Source organism: Aethalodelphis obliquidens, unplaced genomic scaffold, assembly GCF_003676395.1.
Source record: "Aethalodelphis obliquidens isolate GAN/ISIS:26980383/991018 unplaced genomic scaffold, ASM367639v1 scaffold35, whole genome shotgun sequence".
In the NCBI taxonomy this organism is placed as follows: domain Eukaryota; kingdom Metazoa; phylum Chordata; class Mammalia; order Artiodactyla; family Delphinidae; genus Aethalodelphis; species Aethalodelphis obliquidens.
In genome coordinates, this window is record NW_020837979.1 from 14892280 (window position 1) to 14909455 (window position 17176).

General features: G+C 36.4%; 1 protein-coding gene across 1 annotated transcript in view; it reads right to left on the reverse strand.

Moving 5' to 3' along the window:
- Positions 1 to 17176, reverse strand: part of DNAH6 (dynein axonemal heavy chain 6) — a 292860-nt gene that overhangs the window by 230259 nt on the left and 45425 nt on the right. The window contains exons 5-10 of the mRNA XM_027129214.1: positions 15598 to 15865; positions 8116 to 8250; positions 7903 to 8023; positions 7112 to 7229; positions 3402 to 3570; positions 1099 to 1215 (exon numbers count right to left, since the gene is read on the reverse strand). Coding sequence (XP_026985015.1) covers positions 1099 to 1215; positions 3402 to 3570; positions 7112 to 7229; positions 7903 to 8023; positions 8116 to 8250; positions 15598 to 15865 — 928 coding nt within the window. The remainder of the gene's footprint in view (positions 1 to 1098; positions 1216 to 3401; positions 3571 to 7111; positions 7230 to 7902; positions 8024 to 8115; positions 8251 to 15597; positions 15866 to 17176) is intronic.

A 17176-nucleotide genomic window follows, 5' to 3' on the forward strand; every position in this document is an offset into this window, starting at 1 on the left:
ACTAGTGCTTTTGTACCAATACACAGCTAAGGGCAGAAAATATAGACTCTGATTGGTTTATTAATCTATGCCTGTACCCAAATGGGGAAGGCAGAACCCTAAGATGGCTCCTAAGATCCCCTCTCCCTGGTTTACATGCCCTGTGTAATCCCCTCCTCTTGAGTATGGGGGGATCTGTGAATGTAATGGGATGCCACAGCCATGATTATGTTATATTACAGGGAAAGTTGAAGGGACTTTGCAGATATAATTAGGTTGACTTTGAGTTAGTCCAAAAGGTGATTATCCTGGGTAGACCTGTCTGAATCAAGTGAAAGCCCTTAAAAGAGGGATTGGGCCCTTCTCAAAGGAGATTCTCCAGCTGGTCTTGAAGAATCAAACACCCATATTGTAAATTGCTTATAGAGTTGGCCACATGAACTATAGGAACTATAGGTGGTTCCTAGGATCTAAGGGTGGTGCCCACTGGACTTCCCTCAAGAAACCAGGGACTTCAATCCCATAGCTGCTTAGAGATGAATTTTTTTCAACCACCTGAGGGAACTTGGAAGTGGATCCTTCTCCATTCAAGCCTCTAAGGAGACCTCAGCCCAGACAATCCCCGAAGGGCAGCCTGCATGGAGAGGCCCTGAAGCGGAGAAGAAGCTAAGCAGTGCCCAGATCCCTGACCCGCGAGACTGAAGTAATAAATGGCTGTTGCTTTAAGCTGCCAAATAGGTGGTAATTTGCGGCACAGCAGTCGATACCGAAACAACGCTCAGATGCAACATACTTGAAAAGATTTCAAAAATGGTACTTACAACACAGTGATTTCTTGGAGGGATGCCTCTAGTCAATTTTACATTTTGTATAGCTTCTGTTCTCTCGGTGTGTACCCTACCAAGCCCCTAGTCTGTCTCAAGTTAAAGAAAATGTGCTGAACTTTCAGATACCTTTTAGGTAGATGCCATGCTGTGTGCAGAACAATGCTTTGTCTTTTCCTTACGATCATTTTGGAGAAGGGACAATAGCAACCCTGCCAACCATGTGACAGTAGAACAGTTGCTTCATTTTCCAGAAAGGTATTTATACACGGATGTTATAGGAGGAAACACATACCAGAAAATCTTCCAAAGGAGGCTCAAAGAGCAGTGACTGGACTGTCAAAATCAGTTCTGTGACAAACATGGGAATGAGAGATTCATCTTCTTCCTGCTTCTCCAACACGGGGGCCCCCTGAAATGAGTACTTCTGCAGTGTTATAAAGATATAAGTACCAAGGTCTAAAATTTAAAAAACCTCTGTATTACAGAAGGCACATAAACTTAAGCTTACACAATTAGCTGATGTTATAATGTTGGCATGTCTTTCAAAGAATACTACCATAGAAATTAAAAAATAAAGGCAAATATGGAAAGACTACATGGCAGTGTGAAACTTCTCTCCTTGTAAAAACACTATCAACAAAGTGGAAAGGCAAACAACAAACTGGAAAAATATATCAGTAATGTATATAGGAATGCAGATAGAAGGTTGGTTATATTTAAATAGAAATATACTTGATATAGTCAATAGAAATATATACTAATAACATCATAATTGATATTAAATAGAAAGATATTTAAATAGAAAAATGGGCAAAGGGCATAATCTGACATTTTCTAAAGGAAATATCAATCAACATCCTCCTCCTTCTCTTCCTCAAGATATTAATAGTTTATTCAGTAACATTTATTGAGTATTTACTGTGTGCCAGGCAGTGCTAACTATTCATGTAAATCCCACACCAATCATATGTAGCAGGCGTCATTTTTATTCCCATGAGAAAACTACGATCTGGAGAAGGTAAGACATTTCATTAAGGACACACTGGTTTGTAAGTGGCAGATCAGAACTGACACCCAGGTCTTTCTCATCATGAGACCTATACTCTTATCCCCGTACTGTGGTGGCAGTTAAAGGAATATAACAGTTAAAAGTAGTGACATATTACTTTACATCCATCAGATGGACAAAGACTGAAATGAATGATAATATCTAGTGTGCATATGGCCAAAGGCTCCTTCTCGAACATTGCTAGGAAGATTGTAAAATGACACAAAACGTTCTAGAAAGTTATGCATCAGTTTCAAAAGCCTTAACAAGTGAGCATATTTCTGATCCAACAATTCCACATCTAGGAATTTCTTCTAAGGGGAAGAATCAGAGATGTATGAAAAATGTATAGACAAAGATATTCTTTGCAGCATTATTTGGACTAGTGAGAAAGTGATCAATAATAGAAAATTATTTACAAGATGTATAATACATTTCTATGTGAGAATGTTATATGGAACAAATACATATTGACTAGGGAGATTTTTCATAATACATTGCTAAGTGGAAAAAGTAGGTGATAAAGCAGTAAGTAGAGTATGATTCCTTTCTTTCCCCCTTGGAAATAGTTAACTTGGTATAGCAGAGGATGCTTTTCTTTGTATACTTCTGTGTTTTTCAAATTTTCTGCACTTAGCATATATTACTTTTATAATTAGAAAGATAAATGTTACTTTCAAAATGTGGTAGTATTGAGGAAAAAAAGGAATTGAGAATAGGGAAGGAGAGAAAGTAATGAAAAGGAGTATGCAGCTAAAATTCAACTTTTGGAGAAAAGGAAAACTATGGCAAAGAGTGACAGGCCTTGAAACTGCATATTGGGTCTCCTGGGGGGATGCAGAGATATGAAGGTAGGAAGCTTGATGAAACCAGATATGCATGTTTTGCTATGTGTTTAGGTATCTGTCATGGATGGAGCTGGGGAAAAGCTTATTGGGCTATCAGATAAGCTATGTTAGAATGCGCAGATTTGTGCATTTAATCTCAAATGTCTCACATTACTCTGTGTTTCTAAGACCAACATCCTCCTAAGAGGTTTTTCACTGAAAGCACAAAGGTTTGCTCCCATGATTTGCTCCTCCTCGCCTCTAAACCATTGTTTATCTTTGATTTATACCACCTTCCCTGCTTCTCTCTGCCAGTTCATGCTCACGATGACCCCTGAACTGTAAGCTTCTTGGGGGCAAGTATTCTATCTATGCTTTTCATCACCATGTACCCAATACCCAGCATAGGGATTGGTACATAGTAGATACTTAAGGAATATTTATTGAGTGAACACATGAGGAACCTTTAGCAAGTGCCTGTGAGAGAGACTGTAATATTCAGCACAATGGATGCTTTCTCTGCTATTAGATACTTGCTGATATGCTGATTTTCATTCTGTCATTTCATGTGTGTATGGTAGACTCTGATTATACTGTGAAATTCTCTAAGCACTTCTCCTATTTTTCCAGTACACAGAAAATAGCATAATTCACAGTGCATAGTAAGGACTCCTCAATAAATGTTGACCAATGAATTTTCTTAATTGTGTCTGAATATACCTTTTTATCAGCGACTTCAGGCTTCTCTTCTGTAATCCATTTCTGAATGACATCTGCTGAAGGTGTCTGTTTTAACTTATCAGTGAGATAATCCAAAAGGTAGCTAGCAGAATTTACTGTTACGACATGCATTGTGTTCTCAATTAGATAGTCATTTAGACGAATAAAGCTTGAAAAGAAAAAAAAATACTACCCTCAGAATGGGAGAAAATATTTGCAAATGAAGCAACTGACAAAGGATTAATCTCCAATATATACAAGCAGCTCAATATCAAAAAAACAAACAACCCAATCCAAAAATGGGCAGAAGACCTAAATAGACATTTCTCCAAAGAGGATATACAGATTGCCAACAAACTCATGAAAGAATGCTCAACATCATTAATCATTAGAGAAATGAAAATCAAAACTACAATGAGGTATCACCTCACACCAGTCAGAATGGCCATCATCAAAAAGTCTACAAACAATAAATGCTGGAGAGGGTGTGGAGAAAAGGGAACCCTCTTGCACTGTTGGTGGGAATGTAAATTGATACAGCCACTATGGAGAACAGTATGGAGGTTCCTTAAAAAACTACAAATAGAACTACCATATGACCCAGCAATCCCACTACTGGGCACATACCCGGAGAAAACCACAATTCAAAAAGAGTCATGTACCACAATTTTCATTGCAGCACTATTTACAATAGCCAGGACATGAAAGCAACCTAAATGTCCATTGACAGACAAATGGATAAAGAAGATGTGGCATATATATACAATGGAATATTACTCAGCCATAAAAAGAAACGAAATTGAGTTATTTGTAGTGAGGTGGACGGACCTCGAGTCTGCCATACAAAGTGAAGTAAGTCAGAAAGAGAAAAACAAATACCATATGCTAACACATATATACAGAATCTAACAAAAAAACAAACAAAAGGTTCTGAAGAACCTAGAGGCAGAACAGGAATAAAGACACAGACGTAGAGAATGGACTTGAGGACACGGGGAGGGGGAAGGGTAAGCTGGGACGAAGTGAGAGAGGGGCATGGACATATACACACTACCAAACATAAAATAGATAGCTAGTGGGAAGCAGCCGCATAGCACAGGGCGATCAGCTTGGTGCTTTGTGTCCACCTAGAGGGGTGGGTTAGGGAGGATGGGAGGGAGACGCAAGAGGGAGGAGATATGGGGATATATGTATACGTATAGCTGATTCACTTTGTTATACAGCGGAAACTAGCACACAATTATAAAGCAATTATACTCCAATAAAGATGTTAAAAAAAAAGATTGGGGATGGTGGGGGGGAAGGAGTGAGTATGACTATAAAGGGGTAGCATGTGGGCAATATTTACAGTGACGGAATAGTTTTGTATCTTGATTGTGGTGGTAGTTACACAAATCTACAATGTGATAACATGATACACTGTACACCATACAATGTCAATTTTCTGGTTTTTATATTATATTTATAGTTATGTAAGGTGTAACCACTGAGGGAAACTAAGTGAAGAGTACACAGGACCTCTCTTCACTTCGTTTTTTGCAATTTCTTGCAAATCTATGATTATCTCAAAATTAAAAAAAAAAAATCAAACTGCCAGAGTTCAAATCCAGGCTCTACTCTCCCTGTACGAACCTGGGCTTATTTAACTAATCTGTGCATCGTTTTGTCATCTGTAAAATGAGGACGACAGCATCTACCAAGTTATGGCAAGAAACAAAGAAATTAATACCTAAAAAAGGATGAACTCCTGATACGGAATATGGACGAATCTCGAAAGCATGCTAAGTAAAAGACACAAGAGACTATGTACTATATAGATCTGTTCATATGACATTTTGGAAAAGGCAAAAACTATAGGGAAGGAAATCAGATCTTGGTTGCCTAGAGGTGGATATAAAGAGAGGGGACTGAACACATCTCTGAGTAATGCCTTTTGGTATAGTTTTGAGTTTTGAAGTCATCCTGATATTCTACATATTCAGTAAAATAAAAGTGAACCAACAAGGATGGGGGAAAACAACATTAAAGTAAATGCAAACAAACCAAATCAATCCAATTAACTGTATTTCAAATGTGCAACATAACCAAACTGAGCAGGGCAGAGAGTAATCCAAGTACTTTCACTATATGCTCTCTGTCTAGGGGGAAAAACGGCAAACAAATCCTAACTGTTTTTAGTAGGTAAATCCAAATTGAGGAACATCTGAAAAAACAACTGACCTGTATTCTTCAAAAATCTCACTACCATGAAAGACAAAGAAAAGCTAAAAAGCATAGGTTAAGGAGATTAGAGACATGACAGCTACATGATCTTGAACTGTATCATTTCTTGGAGAGAAAACAAAATGTCTTAAAGGGCATTATTGGAACAAATAATTGACAAAAGTGAAATACTGTAACTGTAGATTAAAGTATTGAAATATAAAAAAAAGAAAAACAATACTGCTTCAATTTTCTATACTTACTACCTATTTTTGAAAGTGACTCTAATGCAAATATTTAAAATTTTAAATATCATAATTTCTCTTTGACTTTCCATTTATATTACAATATCAGAGATTAATTGTCCAGAACAGTTGTTCTTAGACACTCTTCACTTTAAAACACAAATATACTCAAATATATAGCATCAATTTAGCTAGGCATTCTAACCATTCAGTAGGATATTTAATGAGCAATATAGTTATGAAAAAAGCACATAGCTCATTAGGGGCCATAAGATTTTTTTAAAAGATGCTTTAAAGAAGAAATCAGTAAACATATGTCTGTGACTTACATTCTAATGGTAATAAAATCTTTGCTATTGAATAAATGTTGTTTGACAGCAATTGCTAATCCAAAGATGAAAATTTAATGTTTCCCTACTTGAGGGCTTAGAATGTAAACTGAGTCAGCAAGGCATTTGAAATAACTTTTTATGCTGCTTAAGTGGAGCCTGAGGGGCCTCTAGCCTATGATAGTGGCCTCAGGACTGCTTCACTGCCTTCTGTTGCAATACAGACATTACTACCAGATTATCTCACATATAAACTGGGGCACAATTAAGATTTATTAAATGGTTGTAAAATGTGGACCAAGTTAGTGAGCACGGAGTAACAGTCATCAGTGTTTTCTAGTGCCACATACAACTCTTCAGATAATGTTTGGTGATTTTGTTTGCAAGAGTTAGTTGCAGTGATGAGGTTTTAGAATGACGTGGAATCCAAACTCTGGGACAATGGCAAGACCCAGTTGGGTAAGCAGGTGGAAGGTCCTGGTGAGATCCTGGAAGGTGGACTTTCTTCCCTGGTCTCTCCGTGGCAACCTGCCTTAGGAAGAGGGTGGAACTTTGTGTGGCCACGCAGCTGCCTGTAGCTCTTTAGGGACCAGACAGGTGGAGCTGACCCTCCAGATCCACTCCAGGAGGCCCACAAATCTCTGTGTGCCTGACTTCTCCTTACTACAGCCTGCCCAGTGCTCCTGGCTGGGCTAGAGGGAAACAAAGCCTTAGTGATCAAAGAGGAGCTCTTGGCCTTGGACATGCCCTCCACCTTCTCTGGCTGCTTTGCTAGGTGGCAGCTGGAAGGGCAGGCTTCTGGAGCCTGCATTCAGGTTACTGTGTCCTCCAAATCCCTTATCACTAGTGAATCCTGTGATGATGGCTTTAACTTTAATGAAACTTGAGAAGGATGGATGCTCTAGTTTTTTTGAAAGAAAGAATAACAATTTACCACGTTAGCCTCATGCAGTGATGCCTTTTGCTGGCCTGCTCTGTGTATGTCATTTTCTTGGAGTCTCCAGAGGTAGGCAACTCAATGAGACTTCCGCTTTCTGGCATTTTACAGTGACCTAAGAACAACAGAAGACACAAAGACAAGAATTCTTATGTAAAAACTCCATTTCTTTCAATATGGATTAAGAGACAAGTAAAATTCAAAAATGACAAAATGCTTTGGTTCATGAGCTATTTCAGACTCCAGAAAACAGCCCAGTTATCCAAACAAATTCCACATCAAAGGATTTCAACTTAACAAAAGCCTCTAGACAGCTTACTAACATCTTCTTTAACAGGATCTGATTTCTGTCCCGTGCCACCTCTTTCCAGGAACACATTTACCCTCCTTTTCTGCCTGCATAAAATTATCCTTTAGAGTCCCTACCAGCTGGGGCCAATTCTGCGATCCATCCAGTCTCTTAATTTTAACAAACCTATTGTCTGTACTAGTAGGTTGGACGTACGCTTAAGCAGAGAGGCCCTGAGTCCACTATAAAAGGCTTGTGAAATAAAGGTCCTGTAACCAGTTTAGAAATACTATACACAAGCAAGGGTAATGCAAGGAAGTTGTGGTACTTACTGTTTTATCCCCTTCTACAATATACATTGAATTTATAATCTATCAAGCAAAGATTGGAAGAATTGAAAAATAGGGTCCTTATTTAAAATAGAAAAGTGGAATGAAAACGAGTTAACATTTCAGAAAGCCACCACTTCTGATCTGTTGGAGTTCTTTCCCTTTCATACCCTCAATAAGTTCATATGCACAGTCATCAGGCATAAATCCTGCAGCACACAGAGCAACTCGACAAGCCTTTCTGACCACTTCTTTGGCCTCGTTTCGAAATTCTTCTAGGCGCCCTGTCACCTAGACATTGATAAATATGTATCATTAGTGGGACCAAAGTATCAGTAATAGGGAAAAAAAAATTCTTGAAACTTGTAGACAAAGTTCCTCACCTCCTCTAGCCATACGGCTTGTGCAACTTTAAATTCTTGCAGGGTGTAAGTGTGATATTTTTCAATATAACAAAGTCCCATAAAACTCAATTGATAACACAATTCATTTATTTTAAGGAGAGCTGGTCGCAAATACTAAATGAAAATAGAAATTCATCATTATTTAGTAAAAAAAACAAAACCTTTGCCTTTTAGAAGTATAAAAATATTGGGAAAGCAAGAATGGTAATTAAGGAAAATAAATAACTCTATATGTTAATTTCAGCTACAGCTACAAAGTGCGTACATTGAAAAAGAACACTTCTGAAATTTTGTTCTGAAAGTATTCTTTGAATTATCAGATTTAATTTGTCTGAAGTCCTTTCTTTTCATTTTATATACATGTCTTTTAACCATGAAATTGAGGGCAAGTAACAGAGGATGGGGAAATATCTTAAATTTCACTAGGTTTGGCTAATAGCTATTAAAAGATTCTTAGTGTTACCTTAGGACTTTACAATGTCCAGTCACCATGATAATGATAATGGATAATGGATGGGCCTATCTATTGATCTAAGAGGGTATGATACAGAACAAAGACAAATTTTAACTTTAAAATTTCAGTGGGTAACAGTCACTATTAAGAATCTACCTTGCAATGTGGGCTGGCAGAATGAGTGGAAGTATTTGTGGAATAATGTCACATAATATAATTTAATCTTCCTCTATGCCATCATCATAAATCAGGGTTTTAGGGTGGTGGCTTTGAAGGCACATGTTCCAAGATTGTTTCTATGTCATTCACCCTCACTTCTAATCTAATCAAAGGAGGAGCAATAACATTATATTTTTTAAAAGTTAACTTAAATTTATTTATATGTGACACTGGTTTAAGTGTTATATATAGCACACTCTTGGACTCTTTTCTAGGAGTTTCCAAAACAGGACAACCAATAGTCATTCAGATCAACATGAAATAGTGCTTTAATTATTTTTTTTAAGTACAAATAAGGGGAAGTTAAAATTAGTAGAGTCCTCAATGAAGAGATTTATGTGACAAAACATCTAGGAAGTCATATAGCCCTTAAGATTCATCTCATGGAGAAATTTTCATGATAAAAATGAAGCAAAAATATAATATTGTAAATCAACTATACTTAATTTTTAAAAAAAGAAGCAGAAGTTTAGAGGCTATGTCTCCGAATTGAGATAAGATACTAAATAAATTAACATGAGTACATGAGTAGGAATGAGTCTGTAATTGAAATGTGGCAGTGAAAGCAAGAAAGTCCAGTGTACTCTGGAGAAAAAGTCCTTGAGCCAAAAAATATAAGTTCTATTAGTAAAGGGATACATAGCTAGGATCCAGGTGGACAGCAAAACTGGTATTGATGGTCTGCCAAAAAGTTAGAGTTTGACAGTGGGAATTTGGAGGAAGAAAAAATATATATAATCTAAGAAATTACTTTGGCCTAACCTAAATATCTGGCTGTCAGCATAAAGGACAAACGTGAGAGCCGTTGTGAATGTAAGAGAGACTGAAGGTGTTTTGTTTATTTTTCCCATCATTATTTCTGCTGTTTGCAAATTTCCGATGGAATCTGGGTTAGGTGGTTCATTCTTAGGCTGGTATATCAAGAGTGCCCATTGAAAGTGATAAACATTAGCATTATTTCAATATTTTATAATAAGTACAAAGGGAATATAATCTTTAAAAATTCACTATGTTGTACACCTGAAATATATATTATACATCAACTATACCTCAATAAAAATTAAATTAATTAATTAATTAATTGAAACACAAGCACATACAAAACAATCAAGCTACTAGAGTCAATAATAAATTCTGAAAGGTTTCAGGAAACAGGCTCAATATACAAAAGTCAATTATATTGCTATATAGAATATGTATACATATATATATATATATATACACTATTTATATACATTTATACATATATCATTTAGATCCCTGACTTCAGACTATACTACAAAGCTACAGTAATCAAGACAGTATGGTACTGGCACAAAAACAGAAAGATAGATCAATGCAACAGGATATAAAGCCCAGAGATAAGCCCACACACATATGGTCACCTTATCTTTGATAAAGGAGGCAAGAATATACAGTGGAAAAAAGACAGCCTCTTCAATAACTGGTGCTGGGAAAAGTGGACAGCTACATGTAAAAGTATGAAATTAGAACACTCCCTAACACCATACACAAAAATAAACTCAAAATGGATTAAAGACCTAAATGTAAGGCCAGAAACTATCAAACTCTTAGAGGAAAACATAGGCAGAACGCTCTATGACATAAATCACAGCAAGATCCTTTTTGACCCACCTCCTAGAGAAATGGAAATAAAACAAAAATAAACAAATGGGACCTAAGGAAACTTAAAAGCTTTTGCACAGCAAAGGAAACCATAAACAAGACAACAGGCAACCCTCAGAATGGGCAAAAATATTTGCAAATGAAGCAACTGACAAAGGGTTAATCTCCAAAATTTACAAGCAGCTCATGCAGCTCAATAACAAAAAAACAAACAACCCAATCCAAAAATGGGCAGAAGACCTAAACAGACATTTCTCCAAAGAAGATATACAGATTGCCAACAAACGCATGAAAGAATGCTCAACATCATTAATCATTAGAGAAATGCAAATCAAAACTACAATGAGATATCATCTCACACTGGTCAGAATGGCCATCATCAAAAAATCTAGAAACAATAAATGCTGGAGAGGGTGTGGAGAAAAGGGAACCCTCTTGCACTGTTGGTGGGAATGTAAATTGATACAGCCACTATGGAGAAAAGTATGGAGATTCCTTGAAAAACTAAAAATAGAACTACCATACAACCCAGCAATCCCACTACTGGGAATATACCCCGAGAAAACCATAATTCAAAAAGAGTCATGTACCAAAATGTTCATTGCAGCTCTATTTACAATAGCCAGGACATGGAAGCAACCTAAGTGTCCATCAACAGATAAATGAATAAAGAAGATGTGGCACATATATACAATGGAATATTACTCAGCCATAAAAAGAAACAAAATTGAGTTATTTGTAGTGAGGTGGATGGACCTAGAGTCTGTCACACAGAGTGAAGTAAGTCAGAAAGAGAAAAACAAATACCGTATGCTAACACATATATATGGAGTCTAAGTAAAAAAAGAAAAGGTCATGAAGTACCTACGAGTAAGATGGGAATAAAGACACAGACCTACTAGAGCATGGACTTGAGGATATGGGGAGGGGGAAGGGTAAGCTGTGACAAAGTGCGAGAGTGGCATGGACATATATACACTACCAAACGTAAAATAGATAGCTAGTGGGAAGCAGCCGCGTAGCACAGGGATATTGGCTTGGTGCTTTGTGACAGCCTGGAGGGGTGGGATAGGGAGGGTGGGAGGGAGGGAGATGCAAGAGGGAAGAGATATGGTAACATATGTATATGTATAACTGATATACTTTGCTATAAAGCAGAAACTAACACACCATTGTAAAGCAATTATATCCAATAAAGATGTTAAAGAAAAAAAGTCAATTGTATTGCTATACAGAATATGTATATATATATATATACACACTCTTTATATACATTTATACATATATCCTTTAGATATATTCTTTATATGTATTGTAGAATATATATGTGCATTGAATACACATATATGTATAGAATACACATATATACTCTCTAATAAATATATATTCTACATATATAAAATGAAAAATCCAAAATGAAATTTAAGAAAACAACTCCATTTATAATAGTATCAAAAAGAATAAAATATTTGGGAGTAAATTTGACAAAAGAAATGTAAAATATATACTCTGAAAACTACAAAACATTGTTGAAAGAAATTGAAGAACACCTAAATAAATGGAAAAGGATTATATGTTCATAGACTAGAAAAGTTAATGCTGTTAAAATGGCAATATTTCCTAAATTGATCTACAGATTTAAAGCATTCCCTATCAAAATCCCAACTGGCTTCCTTGCAGAAATTGACAAACTGATCTTAAAATTCATGTGGAAATTCAAGAGGCCCAGGGAAGTCACACTTCCTAATTTCAAAATTTACTACTAAACTACAGTACTCAAGATAGTGTGGTGCTGGCATAAGGATAGATATAGATCAACAGAAAAAAACTGAAAGTGCAGAAATCCTCATATTTACAGGCAGTTGCTGACAAGGGTGTCAGGACAATTCAAGGTGGAAAGAATAGTCTTTGCAACAAATGGTGCTGGGACAACTGGACAGCCACAAGCAAAAGGATGAAGGTGAACCCATACCTCACGCCATCAGCAAAAATTAACTTGAGATGGATTGAAGAACTAAATGTAAGAGTTAAAACTATAGAACTATTAGAAGAAAATATAGGGGTAAATTTTTGTGACCTGAGATGAAGCAATAGATTTTTATACCAAAAACACAAGCCACAAAAGAAAAAAATGGACAAAACAGACATCATCAAAATTAAGAACTTTTATGCTTCAAAGGACACGATCATGAAAGTGCAAAGACCCATAAAATGGGAGAAAAGTTTTGCAAATCATATATCTGATAAGGGATTTGTATCCAGAATATATAAAGAATTCTTACAACTCAATAGTAAAATACAGGTAACTTAATTAAAAATGGGCAAAGTATCTGAATAGACAGTTCTCCAGATAAGATATACAAATGGCCAAAAGGCATATGAAAAGATGTTCACCATCATTAGTCATTAGGGTAATAGAAATCAAAACAACAATGAAATGTCACTTCACAACCAGTAAGAAAAGCTATAATGAAAAATGCAGATGTAATGGTGAGAATATGGAGAAACTGAAGCCTTCATATGCTGTTGGTGGTAATGTAAAATTGTGCAGTGGCTTTGGAAAACTGTTTTGCAGTTCCTCAAAATGTTAAACACAGAGTTACTAATGACCTAGCAATTCCACTCCTAGGTATATTCCCAAAGAAATAAAAACATATGTCTAGACTAAAACTTGTACACAAATATTCATAGCAGCTTTATTCATAATAAAGCCAAGAAGTGGAATAACCCCAATATCCATCAATAGGTGGATGGATAAATAAAACATATATATGTATACAAGTGAATATTATTGACCAATAAAAAGAAATGTCACACTACAACATAGATGGACCTTCAAAATATTATGCTAAGTAAAAAAGCCAGTCACAAAGGACCACATACTGTATGGTTCTATTTATATGAAATGTATAGATTAGGCACATCAAGAGAGAAAAGTCATAGACTAGTGGTTGTCCGGAGCTGGGGCAGGGGTTGGTCTGGGGGAGTTGGGGAGAAATGGAGAGTGATGCTAATCACTCTTTTTGGAATGGTGGGAATGTTCTAAAATAGACTGTGGTGATGGTTGATCAATTCTATGAATATATTAAAACCATTCAATTGTATACTTTAAAAGAATGAATTGTATGAATCATACTTCAATAAAGTTGTTATAAGGAAATATGGGCACAGATGCCAATAAGGTTGGTTACTAAAAATAATTATAAAAAGAAAAATTTCAAGGACAGCTCCACATTTATCCCTTCAACATAGTCTAAAAGAATCAGCCCCCTTATTTAACTCACTGTAAATATAAGACTAGTGGTAAGTGTGTGGATAATGATAGCATCTAATAGATATCTAAACCAACACAATGGCTCGATTAGTTACGTCAACCTAAGATTAAAATGATGAGAACTTTCTAGTCTGCTTGGGCTACATTAAAGAGAAAATATTGTCGGGCTTCCCTGGTGGCGCAGTGGTTGAGAGTATGCCTGCCGATGCAGGGGATGCGGGTTCGTTCCCCAGTCCGGGAGGATCCCACATGCCTCGGAGTGGCTGGGCCCGTGAGCCATGTCTGCTGGGCCTGCGCGTCCGGAGCCTGTGCTCCGCAACGGGAGAGGCCACAGCAGTGAGAGGCCCGCGTACCACAAAAAAAAACCAAAAAAAAAAAAACCAAGGAAAAAAAAGAGAAAATATTGTCAAGGTCAAAGCACTATTGGTATGAATAGTGAGCAGAGAGAATGACAATTCTCAGCACATTAAAAAAAGAGAAAAAGCCTTATGAATTGATACAGGTTAAATGCAAGACGAACTATTTTACTTATCTAGGAATAAATTTATGAAATGTATAGTGTCCAAGACAAGGTAAAAGATGAAAGGTGGTGAAAAGGTAGTAAAATAGGTTCAAATCCTTGATAGATCCTTAGTGAAATTAGAGGTCTAGGGGTTGAGTTCAATGTCAAGAAGGATTAGAATCTTTTCCACAACCCAGAACGCTTGATGGGATGGAGGACCTGAGATGGTACATCTTACATATCTGTTTTGCACTAACACCTATGTGAGCCGTATTCCTTGAATGTTCCTTTAATGTGTGACTGATGTCTTGATAATGATCTTTCAGATTACCATATGCAAAGTGAACAAAATGACCAGTAAAAAGCAAACTTGAAGCTTCTGATGTGAGAGGGAGGTGACCCAGTGTCACAAAATAGACAGCTGAGGACACTGAGCATGACAGTAATGGTGGTTACAGCTCATTCCCAGGGGCCAAATAGAAAACTTCTACTGCAAGTCAAAATTCAAGGAGTGAGTACAGATTTTAAATGTGGTCACATACCCTTTAATAGTTCTTTTTCCATGATAATCCCCTCCTCCAAAGTAAATATTTAAAATTTCCCTACTGTCTGAATCCATGATAGAAGAAAATGTATGAGACATTGGGAGTTATTGGCCCATGAAAACAAGCCCCCAAATTATTTTGGACCATAACGTCCAGAGTGTCTCAAAAATGAGAATTAGTAATAGAGCTTGCTGGCCTGCTCTGTTCAAAAGGATATACAACTTTCCTGATCAACAAGAAAGGGGGTCATGAATCCAAACCTCTGAAGCTGCTTCTAAATAAAGGGGACCTGTGCAGCTCTCTTGTTATACTTTAGTGTTTTGCAACCCTAGTTAAAATGTAGAAGAATAAAGATGCAGACATAGAGAATGGATTTGAGGACACGGTGGAGGGCGGTGAAGGGTAAGCTGGGACAAAGTGAGAGAGTAGCACTGACGTATATACACTACCAAATGTAAAATAGATAGCTAGTGGGAAGCAGCTGCATCACACAGGGAAATCAGCTTGGTACTATGTGACCATCTAGAAGGGTGGGATAGGGAGGATGGGAGGGAGATGCAAGAGGGAGGGGATATGGGGATATATGTATACATATACCTGATTCACTTTGTTATACAGCAGAAACTAACACAACACTGTAAAGCAATTATACTCCAATAAAGATGTAAAAAAAAAAAAAAAGATGTAGAAATACACTAGATTACCAGACTTTTAAGTGACAAACAGAATGAAAATTGTCAATTCTCTTGAAAGATGAAATCTTCTATTTCAGGGACAGTCTATACGAATACTTTGTTTTTCTGTGAGTAATTCTTTTAAAATATGATTAATAAATACATACTTGGTTAACAATGAACAGATCTTTTTGTAGAGATTCTCGACATCCACTGATTTTTTTAGAGCGGACATTCTTCTTCCACACGTTAAAAGCCTTCCATTTCCGGAAAAGTGAAAATATGGGAATCTTAGTGAGTTCTCTGTGATATAGATATTCTTGTTCCCATCGATCAATTTCGATATATTCAATGTCATCATTATAAACATGTGTTACTGCATTTTTGCTAATAGTATAGTAGTCATTTTTACTGATGTTCTCATAATTCACAACCCTTTGAACAAATAAAAATTGGGGCAAGTGAATATAGTATTCAACACAAAATTAAGCAATTGCATTACTATTCTGTTTTAAAAAGATATAACATTTCTGGAAAACAAGTATTATTTAAAAATTAAAAATATTCTAACAGACTACTTTTAGATTGAATAAATTACTCGAGAAAAGGGAGCTGCTTTTTAACAACAGTTGGACTTATTATAGCTCTTAAGGATTTCACAACTGTGGCAATATGCTTGATAGTTTCAGTAATGTGATTTTTACAAAAACAAATCAATTATGGATTTTTATGAACGCTACATGGAAATAAGTTTTTATTTATCTTTGATTCTTTAGAAACTATTCAATAATAATAGTGTAAAAAGTGTAAAAGAGTTTTACACTACCCAATATTGGCAGAATTATGAGAAAGATCAAAACAAGAAAATATGAACTAGATAAGATTAGAATCAAAACCCAGATTAAGCTTAAAAATGTCCAGTTTATCACATATCAAAATAATCGTTAACGAGAAATTGTTTATTTCATCAAGGATATTCTTCAACCTCATCCATAATAAGAAATTGATCAAGTAAAGAAGAAAAGCAAGAACGGGGTAAAAACAGGAGCAAGAATAGGAGTGGGAAACAAAGGAATGAGAATAGAAAGGGCTGATTCTCTAAAACTTCTTAAAATAAGAACTTAGACGGGAACACTCCAGTGAAAATCAACTGTTTCCCACGTCTATTTTCTCTTACAGTCCTTAACTCTGCATTCTGAACCTGAAGTTCATGGCCCTTGAGCACAGCCTTTAGGTCATCTGTGAAATCCCTGAAATTGCTGTATGTAAACAAATTTACGTACGTATGCATGATAAATTTTTTTTAAGGGGTTGGAACAAAATCTCATATGCTTTGGGTCTGTTAATCAAAAAATGACGAACCATTGGCAAAAATCATTTTTAGGTTTTAACTTCTATTTTTGTCTTAATAACACTGAGTAAGAAAAATATTTTTAAAATTAGGGCATACAGAACCAGAATGAAAGCAAACTCAAAGCAAGAGCTGTTCAAGTGAGCACACAAGGGAACTGGGGGGAGCCGATGGTGCTGTGGAGTGGGGAGTCTCAAAGGCCGCTCTCCCAATTCAGTGCCATAACAGAAGAACTTCAACTTGCTTAGCTCCTAACTGATGCCACTGCCGGACTCTTTGTCTGTGTTCTGGTTGACTCATGCCAGAAACATCTGGGAAAATGCCAGGTATTACCTGTTGCTGGTGAGGTGTATGGAAAATGTTTAAAATGTTTTTCCTTTTTTCTTTGTCAACAG